At 42.7% G+C, this 25236-nt stretch overlaps 1 protein-coding gene across 1 annotated transcript in view; it reads left to right on the plus strand.

Moving 5' to 3' along the window:
• Positions 1 to 25236, plus strand: part of MAML3 (mastermind like transcriptional coactivator 3) — a 242538-nt gene that overhangs the window by 139215 nt on the left and 78087 nt on the right. The window contains exon 2 of the mRNA XM_027698834.1: positions 12960 to 14444. Coding sequence (XP_027554635.1) covers positions 12960 to 14444 — 1485 coding nt within the window. The remainder of the gene's footprint in view (positions 1 to 12959; positions 14445 to 25236) is intronic.

The following is a 25236-nucleotide window of genomic DNA, read 5'->3' on the forward strand; positions in this document are numbered from 1 at the left end:
GTGCCCTGCTGCGTTCCCCCACAGCTCCTTAGGGAGTCTTTTACCCAGAACCCACTTGGTAGCTCTTTGTTTGGTAACATTTACAGGCAACTGTATGGGGAGAATGTCATTGGGTAGTTTATGTCGCTGTACAGAGGCATAGGGAACACTCGAAGGGAAACATATCTGCTTTAGTTTCAGGCATTGCAGTCCTTTCTCGTTAGCAGGGAGAGGACAGGGCTGCCACTACTTTACTGATGAGTCAGTAAAATCCTCTCTTTTACAATGTTCAGTGTTTCTAATATGATTATTGCAGGTCTGAATTTGGAGTTTGGCAATACCAGAAAGCTTTTGGTCTTGGGGAAAAAAAAAAAAGACCAACAAGAATCCCTCACAAAGCAGTGACTTATGTCCCCAGACATACTGAGACCGTGGTCTCCTGCAAATCCTACAGATATCAGGATCCACAATATGCAAGGTTTGTTCTTGGCCTCGTGTCTTCCACCTGGCATTGAAAAAAAGTCAGTCTCAGGCAGCTGTGCATTTTAAAGCTGGGCCCTTAATGTAATTCTGAAATATGCTAATTGCCAGGCTTTTGTTTTCATTTGACTGTTTTGAAACGCTTAGAAGAAAGGAGGAAAAATAAAGGAGTATTGTAAATACCCCCAGGAAAAACCTCAACCTGCTGCCCATGTAATTTCCTTTAAAAACCAACTTTTGTACTGTAGGAAGCTTTATCACACAGCAGATTTGCACACAATCCTATATGCCCGATATCTACATGATTTTACATCATTTCTTAAGCATGTTTGCTCATTGTTAAAGTTGTTACTAAGATTACTAAACTGTTTTTAAAGAAGGAAGTGCTTGCTTACCCCAAAGCTTGTCTATGATTCCCTGCTATCTGTGTGTGTCTAATTAAGAATACTTTTTTCTCTCTCTACAGACTTTGCTTAGACCATCACAGTTTTTCTGTGATTTAAACTCACAGTCCCTCCTGCTAGATCTCCCCTTATCTTTGCTTCTTTTAAATAACCCAGAAGTGATTGACCAGTGTAAGTTAGTTACTAAGCAAGAACTTGGAGCTGCACAACCTTCTTTCCCTTGGCACTGCAAGAAAGTAAGACTCTTTCCAAGAGCAAATGTAATATCATAATTATAGGCCAAACTATGAAGATTTCAAGCTTATTTTCTTAGAGTTTAGTGTGACAAAACTGAAGCCTCTGGAAATGAAACTGGGGGGAAGACCCAACCCATGGAGACAGAAATCTTTATTAAACACAGATGTCAACAGCAGTAGCATGTAATTAGTGCCCTAATTGTAACTGGGCAAATAATTTTGGTGGCTTGGGGAGGGTCCAGATGGAGGCATCTGACTGTGGATATGCCTCTTTTTCAGCTTGTTACCAAGGCTCCTTTTCAAGTCAGTGAAAAGAAAAAGACACTTCTGGAGCATGATTCCTATCTCGGCCTGGTATAAGGGGGTATGAACTGCATCCTTAAGGCTGGAATGAATTGACTTGTTCTTGCCTTGCAACTGTCTTGTGGCGCCTGCAGGAGTTCCCAGCCTCTTTCTGTCCTGCTCATATCTCCCCCTACACACCTTTTTTCCTGGATAAGAAAAAAGAGACTCAAAAGCACCTGTTAAGCTGAGAAGGTAGAAGATATTTTGTATTCCCATTGTCTGGGGACAGGATTTGGGAGATTTGAGTCCAATTCCATCCCTGCCACTGACTTCATAAAAAGCTTTAGGCAGCTTCCTGCTCTGTTTTCTTTAGTGAAATTCAGAGATTTAATATATATTTGCATCTAAATGACAGCATTTAAGTGCCAAATGATGGATTGGGGGGGAGAGGGGAGTTGACACACAATTAACTTTATTTTTCTTTTTAAATTCAGCCCACTGATGTTTTTCTCTGAGACCAAAATCCTGGTAATCCTGGTAGTAGCCCAAGAGTACTTTGTCTTCAGACTAACAAATTAAAAGCCTTAGTACTAGGTGGCTCATCACTCCTACAACAGGAGAAAAAGGTAGGAATGAGAAGTCTTAAAAAGGAAAATAAGATTAGTGGAAGCCCGTTATATGAATTCACACTGGCTAATAATGCATTTCTATAGCTTATCTAACAGGAAACTGATGTCTGGTGCTTCATACCTTAAGGGGTTTAGGAAAGAGCTGTGGTGTTCTCAGTGACTTGGTCTTGCCTACAGCATCTAACAATAGCAAATGCTTTTTTGTCTTCTTGTGCTTATTTGACACTGTTAAAGGCACAGACTCTCAGTGGTGAACGGGACTCGAGGTCTAAATTTAATTTTAATTAGCTGCTAATATATGCTTAGTATGCATAGATTGCTGGGATTAAAACCCATGTGAGTATCATGGGCAGTTACTACCTGTGCATGTGTGCACATATTTGGAAAAAGCAGAGAAATTTTTTTTTGACAGTAAAAGGAAAAAAGTAAAAAACCCATGTTGTGCATGCTGGGCACATCTACAGCATTATGAGTTGCAGTTCCTTCCCTCAGAGGTCTGTTTTCAAAATACACAAATAGATAAAAGTGCCTGATAGTAATCTGGCACACAGCCACAACTAACTGGGAATTTGAGCTGTTTGGCAGAACACTGCCCACCTTTCTTCTGGTCATCTCTTTGGTTTGTATGGAGAGATCTCAAAGCCTTACATGCCTTTGGGATTTTGGCAGACTTCCTGCCCTTGCTACAATGAGTTGAACCCCCCAAAGCCAGCAGTCTGGGGAATTTGCCTGCAGACAGGATGCTGCCTCTGTACTCTGGGACACTGTGTTGCTTTAGGCAAGCCCTGAGTAGAACAGAGCACCTTTATGAGTAGATGGCTTAAGAAGGTAGGGATGTGATTTCCCCCTAATAGTAGCTAACACTTCCAGAAGTATTCAATGATAATTCATTCAATGAAGATCATTCATTGATACTCTGGTGATAACGTATCTGTAAACTTCGTGTAACAGCTTTAGGAGGGCAGAGGAGGCAATGGGGCATCTACTCACAAGACTCTGGTTACTGTTGAGATGGGCACCTTTCCCTGCCTGTCAGTGTAGTTCACTTAGACTGAGCATGGGCACCTGCAACTGGGCATTCACACTGTTGAGGAAGGTACTGGGAAACTGAGAGGAATGGTTCAGGTAGTCCACTGGAAGGGCATGAAAGCCAGGAATAAATGTATGATTGCTTGGGGAGGTTTCCCATGGCTGCTGTCTTCGCTGGGTGCTCCACATAAGTGCAGGGAGTGAAGAGATTCACCAGACTGCAACAAAGTGCATCCTTTTTAGGATCTGTTCTTTGGGGAAACGTGAAGCCAAGTGCATTCATGCAAACCACCTGCAATGTGTTCAGACTAGCAAGGTGAGAGAGGAAGAGGTTTCTCCTGGGTTGGAGACAGCTTCTGTAGATGAAATAAAGAAGGTAAGACCTGAGCAAAGGTCTCGGTCTGACATTGTTGTTCATTGCATAAACTATTCTTTGCATTTTAGGTTGCTTAGGGTACTCAAGGTGAAGCATGTGCTAAGTATTGTGCTGGATCAGGGCCTTCATTTGGCTAAAATCTGTCTTTTTCTTTACACTTCATCAGAAGACTTAAATAGTACATTTGCAATTCACCCCACACAGCAGGTCCAGGCTCGGGACTCTGACTCTAATAGTTGAGGGATCTGGAAGACCAGAATTGTTCTTTTCCATTAGTTGTGCTGTGTGCCTTTGTGGAACATGAGGTCAACTTGAGGTGAAGGTACTGAGACCACAAAGAACTTAAGTTTGTATGGTTTACTTGGCCATATTTAGGGCAAATCTGCTATTGAGTGCTGTCTGGCCTTTAACCCATGGCAAATAGCTCTCAAACTGTGTTCAGAATAATTCAGAACATGTCTGAGGCATCCTGTACAATCCTTTGATTCCCTGAGTCTTCACAGGTCTTCAGGGATTCTGCTTTTTTTTTTTTCCCAGTGTTAGCAATAACTTGTATTGAAGCCAAAAAAATAATGTAAATAAGAGTTGTTCCATCAGACATAGTGTCCATCTCTGAAGAAATTTTGGTGCAGAAGAAATTATCTTATTAATGGGCCCCTAATTCCTAGTGAACTTAATGGAAACCACCTCTGGAAGTGTTCAAAGCCAGGTTGAATGGGGCCCTGGTCTAGTGGGTGGCATCCCTGCCCATGCCAGGGGGATTTGGAACTGGATGATCTTTAAGGTCCCTTCCAACTGAGACCATTCTGTGGTTCTGTGACCTGAGGGCTTCAGTGCCTCTCCGGATTTGACTATGGGGTTTGTCCAGGTGTATTTCAAAACTGGTGCTGCATGCATTCTTTTAAAGACATATGTAAAGTCATGGCAAACAAGTGGTTCCTGCATTGCTCTTCTTTCCTAGAGATGGATCAAGCTGATTGTGCTGATCAGGGAATTGTTTGGCTGAAGGAAAAAGATATTTTTGGACGTCTCTGACATATTTTCTGTTTTAGAATTTTCAGTTATTTATTATTTATTTTTAAATGGTCTATACCTTAGCACAAATTTACTTCCATACTCGTCTGTCCCATGTTTTTTTTCTTTCCTCTCTCCAAAAGACATGTCTCAGTAGCATAAAGAGGATTAGAACTTAGAAAAAATATCAGTATTTTCATTCATTACTATGCAAAGGATTCATTTCCCTCCCTTTCTTCCCAGGCTTGTGTCTCCTTTGCAATGCTTACTGTGCTGTTAATAGTTTAACCTGCACTTAGATAACCTACACTCCTTTAAAAGTATTTGTCTTTGCAAAGAAATCTTGAGGTCACCTATGTCCTCAGACAAGCTTCTCAGTCAGGCAGGAGAGACAGCTGGGGAAGAGTAGGCTAAATTCACCATTTTGTTTGGAGCACATTATATGTAGATTCACGAGACTTGTTCTTTTTTTAATGTGTTAATTGTGAAAATCTGTTAATCTGATATTTAAATTATTTTCAAGTGAAAGTTTCATTTATGTTGTCACTCCAAGAGGGTGACTAAAATGTGTGGGCTTGAGCAGGGACAGTGTATAGACTACCTGACTCTCATTTCCTTCCTTTTCCGATTGTATCAAACTCTTTGCTTCAGAAAGCATGAACTTGAACTTAGTTGTGCAGAAGAATTCCTGAAATTACTTAGCCCATGTTGATTTGAGGAACTGGAAGATGCTGCTTGATGCAACTGTGGAATAAGTAGCCATGTTGCCATGAAGTGGAGAGTGTTGGGAATTAACACCAGTGAAATGACTGGGAGACAGCCGTGCCATTTCTGAGTTCAGCTTTCTGTCAGCTTGCTATCATTCTTCTAGGAATCATGAATTAGACAGGCTTTGGGAATAAAAGAGGTTGAATAGAACCTCAAAGTCCATGGAAACCAGTGGTGTCACTGGGGGAGTACTGTCGCACTTCACCATCTCTTCTGGCTCCTTCTTTGGAGTTTCTCCAAGAATATTCTGGAGTATTGTGTTATGCATGTAGACTGTGGCATGGCAGTACTTAGTGAGTAACTGGAAGGTAATTTGATTCCTCTAAGCATCAAAAGGGCTTTTTTCTTGTAACAGTTAGACAAGGTTTTAGTCTGTCGGGTCTGAAGTCAGAAACAGAGCTCATATTCTACCGGTGGCTTAATGATGAGGAAAGCAGAGGCTGTGTCAGAGAGCTGCTCCTCCTTTGTACAGCACAAGAACTCTCTCTTGTCCCAAATGCCCCTTTGCTAGGCAGGTAGGGTGCCACCTGCACAATTCACTAGCCTGCTATGGCTTGTGCCCTTCCAAGGGTGAAAATTGGGACAAGATTTTCCCCAGGAAACCATTTCTAGTGTCACATACGCAGTTTAAAGAGCTAGTGAGTAGTGAATGAGTAGCTATGGTGCATGTACAACAACACTGGGTATGTTGCTTTGCTGCTTCTTAGTTTAAAACTCAAGAGGTTCCTGCATTTCTTTTCTGATTTGCAGGAGTTTTTCAGGAGGTACAGGTTTAATAATCTGCACTGTCTGCTTTCTATCATTAGCCTCCCTCCTGTCCAGATATAAAGCAGATTGGAGGGTTTTCAAAGGGTGAACACTTATCAGCACAACTCCCAGACAAGTCAATTAGAGGCTGCCTGACTAAATCCTCATAACACGCTTTCAAAATGTAGCTCCTGCCGTCTGTAAGGACATTTGCAGAGAGCATAGAGCTCAGCTGTTGGGTGTGAGAGGCAGGACTAGGCACTGCTAGCTCAGTAGTTCAGCTCTCAGGCTCTTAGCACCTTCATTAAGACTTTTGCACAAACAGAGGAGTGCTGGCACTCCCGAAGTGATGAGGTTACCACTTTGCCAGTGTTTACTCTATTGGTCTGAAGAGGGATTGAATTGGATGGATCTGAGAAGGAGGAAGCCACGTAGATCATACACTTGGGCACGAAGCCTGTTTGACAGTGATGACAGCATTTCATCCATGAAATAATTGGTGCTCTAAAGTTCAGTTGCCACGCGATGTCTTTGCATTCAGCTTTTCTCGAGCTGCTTTAGCACACATCAGCATCCCTTACCTGGCTGGCTGAGGGCAGGTGGAGTTACAGCATTTACCTGATTTGACTTCACCGGTGCTCTTGCTATTTTGCTCTCATCCAGAGCCTTTTTTGTTACACTTCTTCCCAGTTTTCCGCTTGATCTCCCTGTGTAATCCAGTTCCCACTGGTGGCTAGGAGCCTGACAACTGGCTGGGGCAAGCAGCTCTGGTGAGGGTCCTGCACTGCTGGCTTTGCATCCAGGCATCTGGGACTCTACTCTCACTGCTTGTGAAAGCAACCCTTCCCATCTGACCAGCCCAGATAAAATGCAAGGAAATAGATTGTTTTCCTTCCTGTTATCTCTAACTGGTGCCCTTGTCATCATATTATTATTACCCAGAGTAATTTTGTTCTTCTAATGACCTGATGACAAAAACAAGGATGATGACAGGGTTTTCCAGAAGCCCTTAACAGCTTGGGTAAAAGGTGAAGGTTTGACCCCTTTCCTGAGGCAGAAGTTACTCTGTGAGCCTGCAGAGTTGAACAGGTTACTGGCTAGGTTGGCAGGATGAGATTTTACCAACTTCAAACAGATTTCTCAATGTGAATTTCCTGCATATTTGAAACATTGCCCTGGCCAGCAAGAGCTGGGCAGGCAGGCCCAGCATGGAAGGGCACAGCATGTGCTTTAAATGAGCAATTGTGCTCCAAAATCAATTTGCTACGTCAGGCTTCATCCTGCGAGTTAGCAGGCATTGGTGCCGTGCTTTCAGCAGCATGAGGAAATTCAAGTAGTAGGGGAGTGGTTTGATGCATGCAATATTTTCATTTGTTGGAAGTGGTGATATTGTAACCCACCTCCACTTCACTTGGCCACTTGTCTGAGTTCAGCCACAGCGGGGTTTTTGAAAGGCTGTCCTGCGCTTTCCCCCCTCTCTGTGGGACACCTGCAGCAAGTGTCATTAGGAGGCCTCTGTGGAGCTGATGGACTTAAACACCGATGACAAGAGGTGGCTGTACCTCAGGCAGTAGTGTTCTTTGGCATTGACTTTTGAATGGCAGTCTCAGAGATGATACAGCAAGGAAGGATTTGCAAGAAACGAGGAATCCTTTCAAATGTTGAAGCTGAATTGCTGGCATGCAAATGGCAATGCTGATTATTCCTTACTGATCTCAGATGGTGGTTATGGTCATTATGTCTTTGCTTAGAGGAGCTGTGATGTCAAATCCACTTGCTTAGTGTCACTTCACAGCCACCTCTGGGACACTTCCTAAATTGTTGATAGGATTTGAGTGCAGCACGAGAAGTTAAGGAGCAAACTTGACTCAGTCTTCAGGGTGCAAGCTGAAGACTGCTGAATTGGGCTGGTGTTTGGCAGAGCTCATGGAAAGCACTCTTGTTGGAGGTGAGGGGTATCAAGATCTGTCTGGAGAAGCTCTGGGATCAGAAGGGAGAAGAAAGGTGGGATGACCTTGGGAACATTTGGAAGAAGAAGTGCTAAACCAGACAGACTTATGGAAGGGAGAGTCAAAGCCCTGGAGAAAGGGCCAAGACTGAGTTATTGCCATGGAAAGCCATTTGAGCAGGTGGGCTAGACTGATTCAACATGAAGAATGGAAAAGATAAATTTTTAACAGAAAGGTTCACAGAAAAGCATGTGGAGAAGATGATAACCCTTGTTGTTTGTAAACATGCATATTCTCTGAGGAAGATGGACTTTGAACTTTGGCTAGTTTCTCTGCTTTCCCATGGGGAGCAAAGATAGCTACAGAGCAGGGCATGTTCCAGTACAGCAGGGGAACGAGCATGCCAGACCTCTCATAGTTGTTGCTCTTGCCTTGTATTGAAGTGGCTGGAACTGCCTTAGTTAGAGGAAAGTCAGAGGCAACACATCCACTATGTGTCTGGTACACAAAAGCATCCATAAAAGGGACCCTAAGCCTCCTTGTCTGTGGGCTTACTGAGGAGAAGTGGACCTGTGTTACACACTGTGAATAGTGCTCAGCCTCTGCCAGCAAAGAGGGAATTTAGCCTCTCGGCTTTCCCACCTCCCCCCTCTTTTTTTTTTCCTTTCCTCTTTTTTCCTCTTCTTTAAGGAGCAATGAAAGGACTAGTCTGCTGCCACAGCCCTAGTCACTCCCCATGGATGACTGGAACAGCCGCCCACCAAAGGCAGCTCAGCGGTGGAGGATGGGCCGGCAAGTGGCTCGGCTGTTGCTATAACAACAGTACCTCTGTCTCATTTCTTTTGAAAAATGAATTGCTGCTGGTGAGATGAAGCGGAGCAGATTCCCCTCACAGATGAAAGCCCCGCCGACAGCCTCAACACACTCTTGTTTATCTATTGGGTCTGTCACGGCATGTCCGAGCGGCTCTGCCGAGAATTTTGGGATGGCTTGGATCAGACCATTCAGGTCCGCGCGTGTCTGCGTGGTTGCGTGCACAGCCTCTGTCCCCCTGCCTCTCCTCCAATCCAGAGTCATTTAAAAAGTCAACCTGCCAAAGTTTGACCTTTCCTTGCTCTGCAACTGGAGTTTCTCCAAAGGCATATAAAGAATAGCAAGTCCTGCTTCACTGTCTTCTGCTTTGGGGTAGAAAAGTGCTGTAAAATGGAGATCCATCAGCCAAGTATTTTGTGTAAATAAAGCTTAAGGCTTATGAAGCTGCAAGGGGTTCTATTTTAATATTTTCCTTTTCTTTTGATATTTTCCTTTTATTTTTATTTTGTGCATCAGCGGTCTTCTGCTTCTAGACATAAAGCTCTCAGCTCCTGCTAGTATCTTCATGATGCATACTGTAAAATATGCACAAACTATATACTAGTACTAAGGGGAGAGAGAGTACTCTGCAAGAGAATATTTTACTTCAGGGATTGTTTTTATAGAAGGAAGGGCTAGTGCTGAGGTTTTAGTCTAAGAACCTGTGGAGTCCTGGCGGTGTCAAACTCTTTACCAGTATATGGTGTATGATACTGAAACCATTCAAGAGTTAACATGCTGATTAGGAATTAAATCAAGATACAAAAATAAATGTTTGTATTGAAATAATTTGATAAAAATATTTATGTGTTGCACCGCAAAAAGAGGAGATACATCTATTGTTATGGCTCCCAATCTCCTCAAAATGCTGAAGCCAAGGTGCTTCTGCACCTGCAAAGGTTGTACCCAGCATATTGCCTTCAAATAATCCTTTCATGCTAAGTTTCTGTCTACCTACAGTTTTCCAATGAGCAAACAAAAAAAATAGAAAGATTAGTGCCTCCTAACCCCCCAAATCCTAAAGCCTCTGAAGGAGAATAACTTAGAATAGGTTTAAGTTAATTTATTAATTTTTTACAACAAGGCACCACTCACTTCTGTGTGTTTCATATTGGATGGAAAATAGTTGCTATGTCAAGCTGCTTTTTGTTGTAATGCATGATAACATGATTGTGAATATTTATGTACTGATCCTGCCTTTACTGTCACTAAAGGGGGATATCCAAGTTCCAACATATGATGAAACTTTAGGAACTGATATTTTTAGGGCCGGTTATTTGCCACTAGATAGTTTTGAGTCTTTTGGTAAACGTTCATGTATAAATAAGGCGATGGATTCAGGATAAATTAGTAAAGGATGTGAAACCCAAAAGTGTGAAACCATGTGAAAGTGTATTACTCTTACCAGTATTTTGTAAAGGATTTCTTCAATCTGTTGCAAAATGTATGGAGCCAGTTCACTTGTATTCCTCAGGAGATAATCACTCTCACTAATCCCTGCCTTGTCATTAAGGCAAGTTTTTTCACATCTTTTCCTTATATGAACTTTACCTCATGACTAGAAGCCTGCCACCAGGTCCTGTTCTTACATTAGCTCAGCATTTGATCAATATGAACTTGGGGCAGAGGGCCATGACAAATTTTGAATATTTCTACAAACCCTATTTTTGTGTGTGCATGCCCATTGAACTTGGTCTTGAGTCACTTGCCATTTGATGAATGTTTTTGCGATGTGGAAGGCAAACAGGGATAATGACTTTGTGGTGAGATGGCTTAGGAGCTCAAATGGGTGATTTCAGCTGTAACTTGTGTGAGTAGCCCATTAGGGCCAACATTTAAATATGCTGTTTTAACCCATTGTATCAACTGTGTTGCTGATCACCTGCACTTGAGGCCAGCTCCTGCTCTTTCTTTTCTTGCCCTGGAGCTGTGCTGCCATCCTTGTGAAGTGGTGCCATTCCGTATTGTCCTCTCCTCCTCTCCAGGGTCTGAACCGGGGTTGTATAAAGATCAGGGACACAAACTCAGCTGCAGTGTTCTGCAGCATACCACTTGCACTGGTCAAAAAGCAGCAGGGAGCTGTGTTGCCATACACTGGTGTTCAGCCTAACATAGATTTTTAGGGGAGGAAAGCAGCAGAGTTGAGAGCTGTATCATAAGTCTCCTTGTGGGATCTGATTTTGATCCTTCACACTACTCCTGGGTGTTGGCTTGCTTTCCATATGGCTGCTAACTTGCCCAGATCTGGGCAATTACCACCCCTGGGCAAGCACCTCTTGCTCATAGAGCTTTCTGCTGCCATGGCAAAGGGAGATGAGCTCTGCTGTGGGGCGTCATGTTTTGCAGCCTGGTGGGTTCCTGTAGACTATGGCTGATAAATTTGACTATGCCAGGCCTTAGTCAGGAGAGCGCTGGTGAAGTGTGTGTTTCTGCCTGCATCTGCTGCCAGAACCCTGTTCCCAGGCATCTGTGGAGCTCAAGAGTTCAAGAGTGGCTGTGGTTGGGAAAGGAGCGGGAGCCCAGTGGTGGGGACTCCACACGTGCGATGGGGAGGCCCAAAACAAGCTCACAGCCTTCCTGACCCCCACATTGCTGCACCCTTGTTCCCCATCACAGCCCACAGCACAGGGGAGAGGAACTTCTTGGTGCAAACCACTAGCCATGCTGTTTCTGTACCCCCAGACACCAGGGGTGGGGAGAGATTTGGGGTAAAGCTCTTCTGCTCCAGTACCAATCAAGGAATCGATGGTCTGCTTAGACTCATAGACTTGCCTTTCTGCTTTGTTGTAAAGACCATATCTCTGCAGAGGAGCAGCTGCATCAGTAGCTTGGTGTCCCATGCGGGTTCAGCTGTAGCTGCAGCAACATGTGTTGGCCATCTCCCTCTGCATTGGGTGCTGAAAGGAGGCAGACGGGCCTGAAGGTAGAGAGAAGGGCACAGCCTTCTCAGAACCCCTCCCTCCAAAACCAGGACGAGATATGGATTTGCTCGCCTGTCTTACACATAGGATGAAAGGCGAACCAGCCCTCTTGGGATGGGAGAAATAAATGGGATCTGGATTGTGAGAAGAAAGAAGGTTGAGGACCTCTAAGTTAGGGAAGGGGTGGGAGCTACATGTCTGGGACTTTCATACCAGTAAAAATACTTTAAAATTTGATAAAATCTTTCAGTTTGTTGTATTCTATTGTTCTGGTATCAAGGATGCGAGTGTGTTCTGAAGGCGTTTGCTAGAGCTGTGACCTCTTTGCTTCCTCCCCTCCCCACTATTGTTTTTTGCCTTAGCTGAAGAGGGATGCTTTTTTTAGCCTGGTACGTAAATGAAGGACTTAACTTTAGTGTGATAGGAGAGGACTGCAGCTTGTTACAGTTCTTTGCTATGCTTCTTTTAACCTGAATTAAAGTTTATGTTAATACACTAATTTTTTTATAAAATTCTTGTATTCTAATTTGTTTGCTGTCCTGGAGACCTGTCTTGCTATCATTTCTGTTAGCTATTTATGTTTCACATTAGCTCCTAACACACAGCTAATTTCCTTTTTTTCATTATTTGACGGAGTTAACATCATGCAAAATGCTTTCTATTTTCTAGGGTGGATATATTTTTTCCTCCCTTAAAACTGATTCTCAATATGTTTTGTAGCCAAGAACAGTGGGCTAATCAAATGAAACTATGATAATGAACTTTTTAAAAGAAATTTAGTGTCAACAACACATTACAAGTAGTCAATCAATTGTATTGCAGGTATTTCTCAAGAAGCTTCCAGAAACTTCCACCAAAAATATTTCAGAGTAAATAGTAAATTTTAGTGATTCCTTTTTTTTTTTTTTTGGTCCAGTATAAGATTCCTCTCTTTGTTAGGCACTGCATAAATCTCATCACTGTGTTAGGCACCAAAAAGTTGAATTAGCCAATGTGCTCCCTAAAATTCTGGTAGCTTAGAAAGCACAGACATTTTTTACAGTTCTGCTCTCCAATTCAGGGAAAGGTTAGGGGGGGAGTGAGGGGTGTGGAGGTGTTTGGCTGTTTCTTTTTTTTGTCTTTTCAAATTGATTAAGGCATAAGAATGAAATCAAAGAAATTTCCCAAACAGAGCTTTTAAAACTTATTGTCACTGGTAGGCTTGATGAGGAGTATGTCACAGCACTTGTGAGCACTTTTTTTGCATCTGCAAATGGTTAATTTTTTTCTTTCCTCTTGTTTTTCTTTAAGCTTCAAGAGACAGTCAAAAGGAAGCTAGAAGGCACTCGTTCACCTCTCAATGGAGAACAGCAGAATGGAGTTTGCGATGGGAGCTTTTCTCCAACCAGCAAGCGGACAAGGAAGGATGTGCCAGGCATTGAGGCAATCAACAGCCTGCCCAATAATTTGCCTTTGCCCGCTGTTTCTCCTCTTCACCAGCTTGACATGAAAGCTCCCCTGCCCCTGCAGAACAGCGGAACTCACAGTAGCGGTCTAGAAGACTTGGGTGAAAATGGTGGGCTTTCTGAGATAAAGCTCCCTGTTAATGGCTGCAGTGAGCTAGACGATAGTTTTAACATCCTGCAGAACAAGGAGCTGAAGCAAGAGCCCTTGGATGACTCCAACTGCATAGACACTTCTGAAACATCTCTTTCAAATCAGAACAAGCTCTTCTCAGACATTAACCTGAACGATCAGGAGTGGCAGGAGCTAATAGATGAACTGGCAAACACGGTTCCAGAGGATGATATACAAGATCTGTTCAATGAAGACTTTGAAGAGAAGAAGGAGCCAGAATTTCCCAGGCCTGCTACAGAGACTCAAGAGAGTGCAAGCGTGAAAAGCGACCCATCTCATTCTCCATTTGCTCATGTTCCACTAGGGTCTCCCCAGGTGAGGCCGTCTTCATCCGGTCCTCCGTTTTCCAACGTCTCCACGGCCTCCAGCATAACTTCTGTGTCCAGCGCCCCACCAGCCCCAGTCCCTGCCGGCTCACCAGCAAACTGTGTCGTTCAGTCACCTCAGACTCCCAGCCAGGCCCACACCCCCGGCCAGACACAGGCGCGCTCTGGAAATGGCTACCTTATGAACCCAGCAGCAGCCACTGTGGCTGGGCCTGGGCCGGTGAACATGCCGAGCGCTGACTTGTCTCCAGCTGAGCAGCTCAAGCAGATGGCAGCCCAGCAGCAGCAAAGAGCCAAGCTCATGCAGCAGAAGCAGCAGCAGCAGCATCCAAATCAGCCCTCAAGCTGGTCACCTGTGGGCCCTCCATCTAGTCCCTACGGAGGACCCTTCAGTGCAGACAAACCAAATAGTCCAATGATGTATCCTCAAGCCTTTAACAACCAAAACCCAATAGTGCCTCCTATGGCAAACAATCCCCAGAAGACCACAATTAATAACTACCTCCCTCAAAATCACATGAACATGATCAGTCAGCAGCCAAATAACCTGGTCACAAACTCCTTGAGCAAGCAGCCCAATATGCTTTCTTATGGCAACACCAAGCCTCTGACCCATTTCAATGCTGAGCTGAGTCAGAGGATGACGCCACCAATGGCAAATCCCAGCAAGAATGCCATGATGCCATACATCCAGCAGCAGCAGTCCCAGCAGCCCCAGATGCAGGCTCAGATGGCACACCTGAGCGAGGAACAGAAACGCATGCTCATCATGAAGCAGAAAGGAATGATGAATCAGCCCATGGCATATGCAGCACTTCCTGCCCTTGGTCAGGTAAGTGTGAGTGTACAGTGCGTGGGCAACCAAAAAGAGGCTGATACTAAGGTTCTTTGTGCAGTCTCCTCCACCCTCCTCTTTTTTCTGGAGAATATGGAATGTCATTGCAGATGCTTCTCAGACTTTTCATGTGGTATTGGAGCTTGATCATATTAAGAAACAACTGAAATGATGTTGCATTATGGTTTGGACCTGTTGTTAATTCACTGGAGTTTTTTGGTTTTGTTTTTTTTTTTCTGAACTAGCACTCTTTCCCTGTGTTTCTGCTGATGAGTGCTTAGGGCCACTCTGGGAAGTTTGGAGTCAGAAGTCACTCCTCCTTGGAGGATTTGTTTCACTTTTTTCATAATGTAAGATTTGGTGACTGTGGATCCCAAACCACTGCATGGCTTAGTTTCCACAATGTAGTTAGCATTGTAACAAAAAGACAGAGCAGCACGTCCCTTCTTCTTGGGGTAGAAATGAAGCCAGCTTTAAACAGCACATTTGGCATTTTGGCTCCAGGAACAAAGGAAGGACATTTTGGGTGCTGAGTGCCTTTGGTTTCCACTGGAAGAAGTAAGCACTACTGAATCCTTTTAGTGGTGCTCAAAACATGATGAGATGAGGTGGTTTGTTCTGGCACTTTCAAGATGTCTTTAGCAACATCAAGTATTTTATCGTTGTGAATCCTTTCATTGTTTGTGAGTCTTTAAGCAAGAGGCTAAAGCCATATTGGTTTGAGTGGCTTGGCATCACTGTCTCACATGTATTCCATGCTAACCTCTGGAGCAGCAATTGCCAGGTTTGGGGAACACTTTGTAATGAGCTAATAACCAATTTGAATAATGGTTATAGTAATGCCCTGTCATCTCCTGGGTCAGCTGGGTATTCTTAGTTGCGCAGCCCTGTAAAGATCTGCCCACTGGTGTCATGGAAAGGATCAAGAATAAATTTTCTGAATGTTGTTTTGAGAGTTTTCAAATTAATGAAACTTAATAATCAATTCCTCAAATAGGTGATGCCTTCACAGAAGTTATGTGGCACCTAAACATGTCAGGAATTCTGATATAATAGTACACTAATAAAATTGTTGGTAACAAGCGTAACAGCTTTTCAGCAAATTAGCTGTTTCCACACCCCCTACAAGGAACATTTCTTTCTGAGCATGGTCTAACTGTGATTCACACTCTAATGCATATAGAAATACAGCAAAATTTGTCATTGCTTCAGCTTGTGGGATTTGGGGATCTACCAGTAAGGAGGAGTAGGAGTTTTACCAGGTCAGAGCCCGTCACATATTATTTTAAATTAATTGGAAAACAAAAAGAAATGTTCATTTGCCTCCTGTTTTTGGTTCAGGATGTGTGGTGACAGCTTCTTATATTAATTCTGCTTGCCTATTGCATTAGACATAGCTGGTCTAAAGCCTCTTCTTTTTGGGAAGGCTTATCTAGAGAAATACTGCAATAATGACATGGAACTCAGACTGTAATCGGAGTTACAGATTTGTCAGGTTGCAATAGAGAGGCAGAGGATGTTTGGTCACAGTGCCTAGTGCTTTATCATCTTTTTCTTTTGTTTTTCTTAAATCTGTTGAACTCAAAGACCCAGCAAACAGCTGACAGGGTGAACTGTCTGTGTGAAAGAGTTAATGGCATCTCCTCCATTTCATAAGTTGAGAAATTCATGTTAATATCTCGCTGTAATTCCCCAGTATGAATGGGAAGCCAAGGTTTCATATATCTAATCTCACTCAGTTCCTTTTTTTTTAATGTAGGAAAAACTAGATATTTGGATACAACTAGACATTCTTCCATAAACAAGTCCAGATATTAAGTCATTTCTGTGTCATATAAAGAAGAAACTTAAGACAGAGCCGTACTTTGTTATATATTATGTGCAATTCACATTTATTGATCCAGTCGAGATGAGGGACTTCTTGCTTTTGTGTAGGAGTAGAAAGGTTCCTTTGCTACTTGTGGAACCCACTTGCCTACACTGAAAGGATTTTGTTTACTGAGGAAGGTTGAAATAATAGATTTCTAACCGTAATGTATTTCTTCCTTCTTTCGCTCTCTGGTTCCCTGAAAAACATTTTTCTCTGGAAAATTGGAAAGCTTATGATTGTAAGATGTGTTTGATGGAACAGATTGTTTTTGCAAAAGTAGTAAAAATGTTATGTTGATGTTGTTGAGTTAAACACAGACTGATGCAGATTATCTGATTCTATTGCTTACTGCAGGATGCTGATGGTCACATATGAAAAACAGGAGATTTCACTCTTTATTTTGAAATACGTTTCTGAATGTAAAGTGAATGTATCTTTCTGACAGTTTATAGTTTCTACTTTCATTTTAGTTTTGGGTTTTGATATGGGATTGTAAAAGTGTGTGTTAAACTATCATGCTGATTTAACAAATGACATGTAAGGGGAAAAAGAATCTACCTATTGCATCTCATGGTTAACAGCGACCATATATTTCTGTCAAGTTATTCTTACAAGGGCATATTTGAGAACCAAAAGCTGATTTAGGGAACATCAGATGCGTACATAAACACCTTGTCTTATTTTCAGTGTACTGCTGTAAAATTTAGACATAGCTTAGTTTCATGCATGTGTATAGACACTAATTAAACCCATTCCCGTTTGTGCCTGAGGTTGTAATAGGCAGCATTTTTACGTGAACTCATTGCTTCAGTTGTTGAGCGTGTTTTAGCCAGACACACCACTTTTTCAGTCCAGCTGGGACCTTGCAAATGTTCTGTGGAGGTCAGCTGTCCGTGATTGTCCTATTAAAGTATCAGTGCTGGTGCTCTGGGCTTATGTTTTGGGCATGCTGAGCATCGCTGCATACTCCTGTGAAGAGAGGTGAGCAGCGAGAGAGGAAGCCTTTCAGCTCAATATATCCGTGAGTGGTTGGACAGGCAGAGTGCTAAATTAGCAGCTTAGCCAGCAGAACTAGTATCCAACAGAAGTAGGATTTCTCTAAAGGCTCTCTGCACTGTTGGTGTTGAAACTCTTCCTGTCAGATGTGTTAGTCCTTTGCTTCTCTGTGTAGATCCAGGGCTGGTACTAGCACTGCAATTGTAGCCCTCAACAGCTATTGCTGAACGATCCATATGCCCTGAACCATTATGTCCTATATCTTATTCTATAGCTTGTTTCTCTTCAATGAGCACTGGATGGGGTGTTTTGCCACAAAGCAGATACTGGTTTGGATTTTTGCATCGGGGATTTTTCCAGGGGTGGCAGTTGAAGGTAATTCTGATGGTTTTTTGCGGACTGAGTATTAAAACTGTGGTCAGATCCTGACCCATTTATATCCATCAAAACCCATGGTGGATCCTGACCCATCTACCTTCAGCAAGGCTCTGTCCTCCTATGAGTGTTCCCTCATGCCTGACTGTTTTCCGCTTGGTCAGGCTTATATTTACAAATCCTTGCTCTTTGCCTTGTCCCAATACCCTGATCTGCCCTAAACCCAGTTGATAGTGTGTGACTACGTTGCAGGTATTGCCCTTTAGCCTCTTGCTTTTTCTGGGTGTTTCTTTCGTTCTTGCTTAGCTGTGGCTTACAGGCTAAACCAGCAAGTAGATTTTCACAGGACTGGTAACTTGTTAGGTATTTGAGGGATAGAGGTCTTCTGCTCTTCTAGTTCTTATGCAGCAAGATGCAACAAGGACTTCATTATGTGATTTAAGAAATTAAAGCAAGCAAGCCTGAACCAACCTCCTTCTCTCAAAAATTAGAGCGCTCTTTAACCTTAAAATGTTCCATTAAGTTTTTGAGGTGTATGTAAGGTTTTATGGGATGCACTTCTTTCTTTTTTTCTTTAAACCAAAGAGTAATTTCAAATTGAGGAAAAGTGAAAACATTTTCTTTGGGAAATTTCAGAATAATTAATTGTGCCTTTTCTAGGTTCCAGCTGTTCAATATGCATGCATAATGGTAAGAAAAAAAAGCAGCCCAGTGGAATAGATATTGAATGGCTGAGACAGAATTTGATGTTTGGAGCCAAGTGTGCGAGTAATGAGAGTTCGAAACAAACCAGAATTCTCTGTGGGTGTAAGAAAAATAAAACTCTTTGCCTGCATGGGACTGTGAGGATGCTGCAATTATAGTTCCTATTGAAACCACTAGTTATGTTGTTTGAAATCGAAGGGATGTTAAAGAAGGGGAGAAATGACACCATCCTGCAAGAATATCTTTACTTTTTTTTTCTGTCTTTTGTTTTAATTTTACAAATTCAAGGTGCGTCATCTGCTCAGCCTGGTTTTGCTTGACAAAGATAAACGGAGATCTGTGTCCAGAGAACATTTTCGAAACATAATCATCATTGTCCTTTCAAAGTGAAAAGGTGTGTCTGTCTCTGGAACTGTAAAAGAGATTTTACACTTTTTTTGAAGGTTATCTTTGGGATAGTGAGAAAAAGAGATCATTGATGTTCTGCGATTTGGCCTTTTTTAAAAGCCTACCTGAAAGCAAAGAAGAAAGGCTACAGATTTGTATTCACTGCATGAAAGTGTGGCAGAGTCACAATTGTCTTACCAGATTTTAGGGGAGACAGGCTGGAACGGAAATAATGACAGAGACAGTGAGGATCACTTGCTGAACAGCCCACAGAGCTGTAGAGGATGCCTGTCTGTTCTATGTTTGACTTGTAGACACTGTTTTCCGCAAAATGTAGTGCCTTCCTTTTACAAACATCAAAATTTGTTCCCTGGAAATCAGTTTCCCATAGACTTTTAAGGACAAGCGGGTTAACAGAATGTGTTCAGATGGATTCTGACCATCTCACCAGGCAATTTGTAAACAGTAGCCTGGCCCTCTTACCATTCCTGTTATCATCTGCCCATTGTGTTGAGAAGAGGCCATGTTAACATAAATCACTAGAAACAAATGTTGGACAGCACTTGGCTAAGGTCGGATCTCCATGGCATTATCCTAAATCCAAATCTGTGGCTTAATCTTAAAAACAATTTTGTTGGTATTTCCTCATTTTGTGACCTGTGGTTCTGTACTTATTAATCTAATACAAACTGCTTATTTCATATGGAAATGTTTTTCTTCAATACCAATTTTTTCTCTAGTCTAAACCTTGCAAAATCGAAGTAAAAGAGCACTGCTCCCATGCCCCAACCAAACTAATCATCCTATCATAAGGAAACAGGAATAGGCTGCCAGGGAAGTGATTGATTCACCACCCCTGGTGGTATTTTAAAAGACATTTAGATGTGGCACTTAGGGACATGGTTTAATAGTGTACTCAGCAGTGTTTGATTATAGGCTCTTGGAGGTCTTTTCCAGTCTAAATGACTCTATGATTCTATGGAAACCATACCCACATGTCTTTGGTGAATCTACTTTCCTGAAAGCGTGCTGACCAGTATTCCCTGTTACATCCTCTGAGTCATCAGAGCTGAAACTAGTTGTTCCATTGTTTTGCTGGAGACTATGTCAGAATAATGGGTCTTTTCCTCTTTAAATAACACCGTTGTAGTGGTAAATCTTTGGTTCATAGAAACTTCTGCACTTGTTCAAGATTCATTAGAATACATTGCTGGGTGATTTTCTTCTTTTCTAGTTTCTCAAAGGCCCATAGTGTGAGTTATTCACATCTGTAAAGAAAATGCACTACATTACTTTTAGAAGCAGATAATTTGTATTACTGACTGCACAAAGTGTATACTAGATGTCCCCTATTTTACTTTTTTTTTTAACACTTTTCCTTCCTACATCATCTCAATTGCTACGTAAAGAGCAGTTTGTCCTGTTATTTAGTGAGGCCCGATAGTTTGATAATTCAATGTGTGCCAGTCAACTCTCCTTCAGTTTTATTTGTTATGACTCCAGTTGTGATGCACTGTGATTTTGAAATGCCTATGGCCAGTACAGCGTATTTTTATATAAAGTGCTACCCTTTCCTGGTGTGGGGTTTTTCGGGGGTATCTTTCCAGTCTCATGACCCATTCCAACCTGCTTTCAGCAGTACCAGCCATAACCCATTTCTTATTGTCCAAGAGCCTTTCTAACTCTTCATGTTCATTGCATATCCTCCTAACATTAATATACAGAGGGTGTAAAGCTGTGTTCCTTCCACCCACTTCAATGGTTGGATAAGCTGACGACAGCATTGCTGAACATACTGGGATGTTCCCACCATGCTCTCCCCAATGCTGTGCTCTTCCGTGGGCTGGTGTGCTGCCCTCTGAGCATCAGCATAACCAATTTAGCACAAAAAGGCTGATGCTTTCAGCACTAGAGAGTGATTGAAAGATCCATGTAGCCTTTTCTTCTTATAACAGTGTTCTAATGTTCTCTGGAAAATCAAAACCCCTCCTTTCTGTTCTACTTCCTCCACCCAGGTGGCCACCTCCCTGAATCAGCATATTCACTGTGGGAAAGCTTCAGGATAAACCCAGTCACCCACTGACACCTCTACTCTTTCTGGATCTGGAAAAGCGTTTATTGCAAACCAGTACCTGTCATATTTTGATGTAGACAGTGAGTTCAGCTCATGAGTTGGACACTGTTATCCTCCATTTTTATTTTGAGAGAAGACTTAATCCAGAGACAAAGAGTAAGGTTCCCATCCTTAGGAGCACTTTGTCTATTTACCCTCTAGTGCCTCACTACTGGATGCCAGAGCTTGCAGAGTGCTTATCTGAGAATTTTGGTGTGACTTGGTCTGATCTCTTTCTCTCCAGTCTGTGATCTTGCATGGTCCAGCCATGATGCAATTTGAATCATAGCTTGTACTTAGATAATGGTTGAGAGTTTTAAATGTTTCCCTGTGTAAATTCTCCAAGTCCGTGACTGTCCTTAACTATACCTTTTTCTGGAGTGTAGACATTTAGAGTACTTCTTGCCCCTTTATTCATTTTCCTTCCATAATTCCCAAGTTTGCTTCTCAGCATATCAAAAATATTAATCTGACCTTAACTTTACTGGAATCTATATTCCTATGTTTAAATTCATGAATATATAAGTCTGAATGGCTTAAATGTCAACTCATGCCCCATAACACTGGTGGTCGGAAAAACTCAGAAATTCTAAAATTGCTTTGAAATCATGAGCTCGTAAAATTAATACATATGGGGAGGGTAGTTATCTTCCTGTTTTTTGAACTGCTAGAATTCTTGGTTTCCAGCTATTCTTTATCCATCTGGGACAGGAGTTTGCTTTTTAAAGTAAAGCTTTGATTCTCCCTTACCCCTTTGACTCTAGAATATGAAAGTGAAGGGTAAACATGTCAAATTATAAATCTTACAATGGCATAATAAATTAGTGTAATACTGGGATTTTTCTTACCCCATTTCAGTCCCATTCTGTTCTTATGGCACCCAGCTGCACCACTAGGGTTATGGTGCAACTCCAAACCTCTTACTTGGAAGCTTCTCTTTGGTTGTGCTTGTATTTCTAAGGTGTCACATAGTCCTTTTAGAACAGACACATCAGAAAAACAAACGATGCTGTTCCCAAATTACTGTCTGTACTGAATACACAGGTGAAGTAATTGCTCAGTGTGTATCAAAATTCCTTCATTTGCCACCTACAAGGAGGTTGTGTGTGCAGTGGATTTACTACACTTTGCAGTTCACAGCAGTGATAAAATCAGCAGGAGCTCCTGACCAGATTTAACAGTACAGATCCAGGGCCAGCGAGATCTCTACTTCGTCTCTCTTTCAGAGGCAGAAGGAAGATCTCTTCTTCCTTCTCTTTCAGATCTCGTGCTGACCACACTGAGGTTGGTAGTCAGCTTTCCTTTGCCAGTAATGGGAGTCAAGCAAGCCTTGAAACTAATTTTGGAAGAGAAGAGGCTTGGCTGGAAAGGCTGAGGAAGGCTTTGCAGCCATCCACCCAGTTCCCGTGGCACGGGTAGTTCTGCAGAGGACACCTTCTGAGTCAGCTGACTGTAAGAAACAGCAGATACGTGTTGTGCACATCTGCTGTGAGCAAGGAGGGGGCTTTTCACAGCAGCCTTCTGCTTGTGCTTACTGTGTGGTTTGGGTCTGAGCACAGATCTACCACATTTCCACAGAATAACCATTTAAAGTGGGGAGTTTTCCCTATAATTTTTAAAGATCCAAATATAAATAAATGATTAGTCTTCATCAGGCATATAACAGTGTACTTTTGATTATTGAGAGCTGGACCCTTACTGCTCACAGTACTGATTGTAAGAGATGAACCAAACTGCCTCCTTTCAGGCTGCATTTCCACACTCAGCAGCATTCCTAAGCCTCAGTGTCATTTCATGTATCTCCGCAGACATTAGATTTAAAATTGCCTTTTGACTATTCTGTTCTGCAGGGAACAAACTGTTAGCAAATCCCTTTGCTAGGAAAGCCTCTTCCGGGTAGTCAGGGAGTTTGTTCTCCAGTTTAAGAGTAGTCTCATTGTCTTTTCCACCCTTTGTAAAGAGAACAGGAGATGGATTAAAAATTAACTCTTTCCATCACTTTTTCAATCTCCCTCCCAAAGCAGGGGCTTAACCAAGCTGAGATTTAATTCCAAGCAAACCTGTGAGGGTTTTTTTTTCAGTAGTATTTCAGGGAGAGTTTCATTTTACATATAGAAATATTCTTGCAACAAGAATTATTCTTGAACAAGCAGCACCCTCCCCCCGTGCTCCCTTTACTGCGGGAAGGATGGAATATCTTTGCTGTTTAACTTGGTTAAGTAGGTTTCATGCAGTTTCTGCTCCACGGTGATCACCCAGCCTGCTCTGCCATGGACCCCCTTTCCTTTCCCTGCGTTCTCCTTCTGCTCTGATTTCTCTCTGTTAAGGCTCTTGCAGCAGAAAACTGCCTATCAAATAATCAGTCATTAAGAGTAAAGGTTATAGGGCATCCTCTAATTAAAAATACTATTTTGAACTAGCAATAGATTGTGATTATCTTAAAAGTAAGCTCCATCCTGCTCTTCCCTTTATTTTTCCTCCATCTTCTTTTTTTTTTTCCTGTGACAGGTAGGTGACTCCTTCCCTGCCCATAGTTCTATACTCAAGTAAACAGAAGAAGAGACACCATCAGGAGGGTAAATTATGAGAAGTCAGCATGGAGTCCTCCTTCCCACAGAGGACTGTTTGCTGACTCCCCATGCTGTATACATCCTGTTTCACTGTCTCCTGCACCATCTCCTCTTTTCTGTTTGCAGGCTAGATGGGAATGGCACTGGCTTTTGGCAGGGGCAGGCCAGAAGGGCTGCCACATTTCCGAGGCTGAGCTTCAGTGCAGGTAGAGAGCCAGCCCGGGGAGCAGGGCAAACTGCTGGGTTCCCATCTCACTGTACCCACCACCAGTTACCAGTAATGGGGAAATTAGTTCCTTTGCAAGTGGGGGAATACATGGCAGTCCTTTCCAGCTGCTCCTAGAGGCAGTCCTGTACATCTGATCAAGCTGATAAAAAAAAAAAAGTTGCAAGGGAAGAAACTCTTAGTATTTCTGCTGTGGTGGGGCTTTGTGCGGGGTGTTGGAGCCATGTGTCAGAAAAGGTAGTGCCCACCCCAGAGGTCTTGAAGCTAAGTAGAGATTACACACAGTGATAGCTTCCTTTTGGGTAGCACCATGAAGAGCTCAATAAAATCAGAAATGCCACAACTGGAGTTGTCCACATCTGTGCTACTCTGGAAGGTGCAAGAAATGGCAGAAGGGAAAGAAGGACACAGAGAAACTGAAGTATACAGGCATCTTGTGTGAGACTGAGCACTGCCAGAAAGAGAAAATCCCCTGCTCTTTTGTAATCCCTGTGTTCTTTAAACGTTTTCCCTCTACTCCCCCATCCCCCACCACCAGCATTTCAGTGGCACTGAAAGAGGCTGCTTGTTTATCCCAAGAGCATGAATACAGCTCAGCTCTTTTCCTTGAGGAGAACATCATTAAGTACTGACTGATGTTCCAACGAGGAACTTTGGACAAAGTAAGGCTCATATTTTCAGAGGAAAAGTAATAGTCCCATTTTTAGGGGCTCATTTGCATTCACCTTTGTTTACTGCAGTTCACGGCTGTAGCTCAGGAGTGTTCTGAACTTGTGAGCTGACAACATCACTGTGTTTTGTGAAGTTAGGTGTGGAGCCCAACAGCCCTTTTTAAACTTGTGTGTACATATTCCTTTGTGGCTATTATAGCTTTTTGGACATATATTACCAGGAGCTTTTCTGTCCCTTCTCTAAAGCAGTGTGACTTAGAGCCTGCTTCTGAGCCATCAGCAAAGGGCTTGGCCACCCAATCCAAGAGCAGCACTGCGATGCCAGGACCAGTGTCAGCATGTGTTCTAAGTCTTGAGCTCATCTTCTGCTTTCTATGTCCCTGCCTAACTTCTGTCAGTATGAAAATGTGCTCTCTGATGATCAATCTATGCTCCCTGGATGGCTAGGATGTTCCAGCTCAACATGGAGGCGTGCCTTCCACTTCTGAATTCCTGTTTTGTTTTTTATTTTATCTACGTGGATCCTAATTCTGGTGCTTTCCAAAGCCTAGTGCTACCTAGAAGCATGTTATTGGCATGTATGTTCCCTCAGAAAGATTTCCTAATGTCTGCAATGTCCGTGGTAGGAACACTTAATACCTCTTGAAAGACTGTCCCAGTAAGTGGTTAAGTGCAGATTTGGAGCCCTGCATTCAGGAGGTTCTGCCAAATCCCAGCTGATGCATCTAATTTGCTAAAGAATGTGGCTTCTGCTCTCTCAGCAAAGATTTCATTCCTCATGGGCAGTGGGAAACTTGCCCTCTTTATGTTAATGTTCACCAGCTTAGTGTTGCCTGAGACAGCCAAGTTTGTTACTAAGGAGAGAAACCGGTCTGT

This window comes from Neopelma chrysocephalum, unplaced genomic scaffold (genome assembly GCF_003984885.1).
Source record: "Neopelma chrysocephalum unplaced genomic scaffold, ASM398488v2 Primary Assembly neopelma1_133, whole genome shotgun sequence".
NCBI lineage: Eukaryota > Metazoa > Chordata > Aves > Passeriformes > Pipridae > Neopelma > Neopelma chrysocephalum.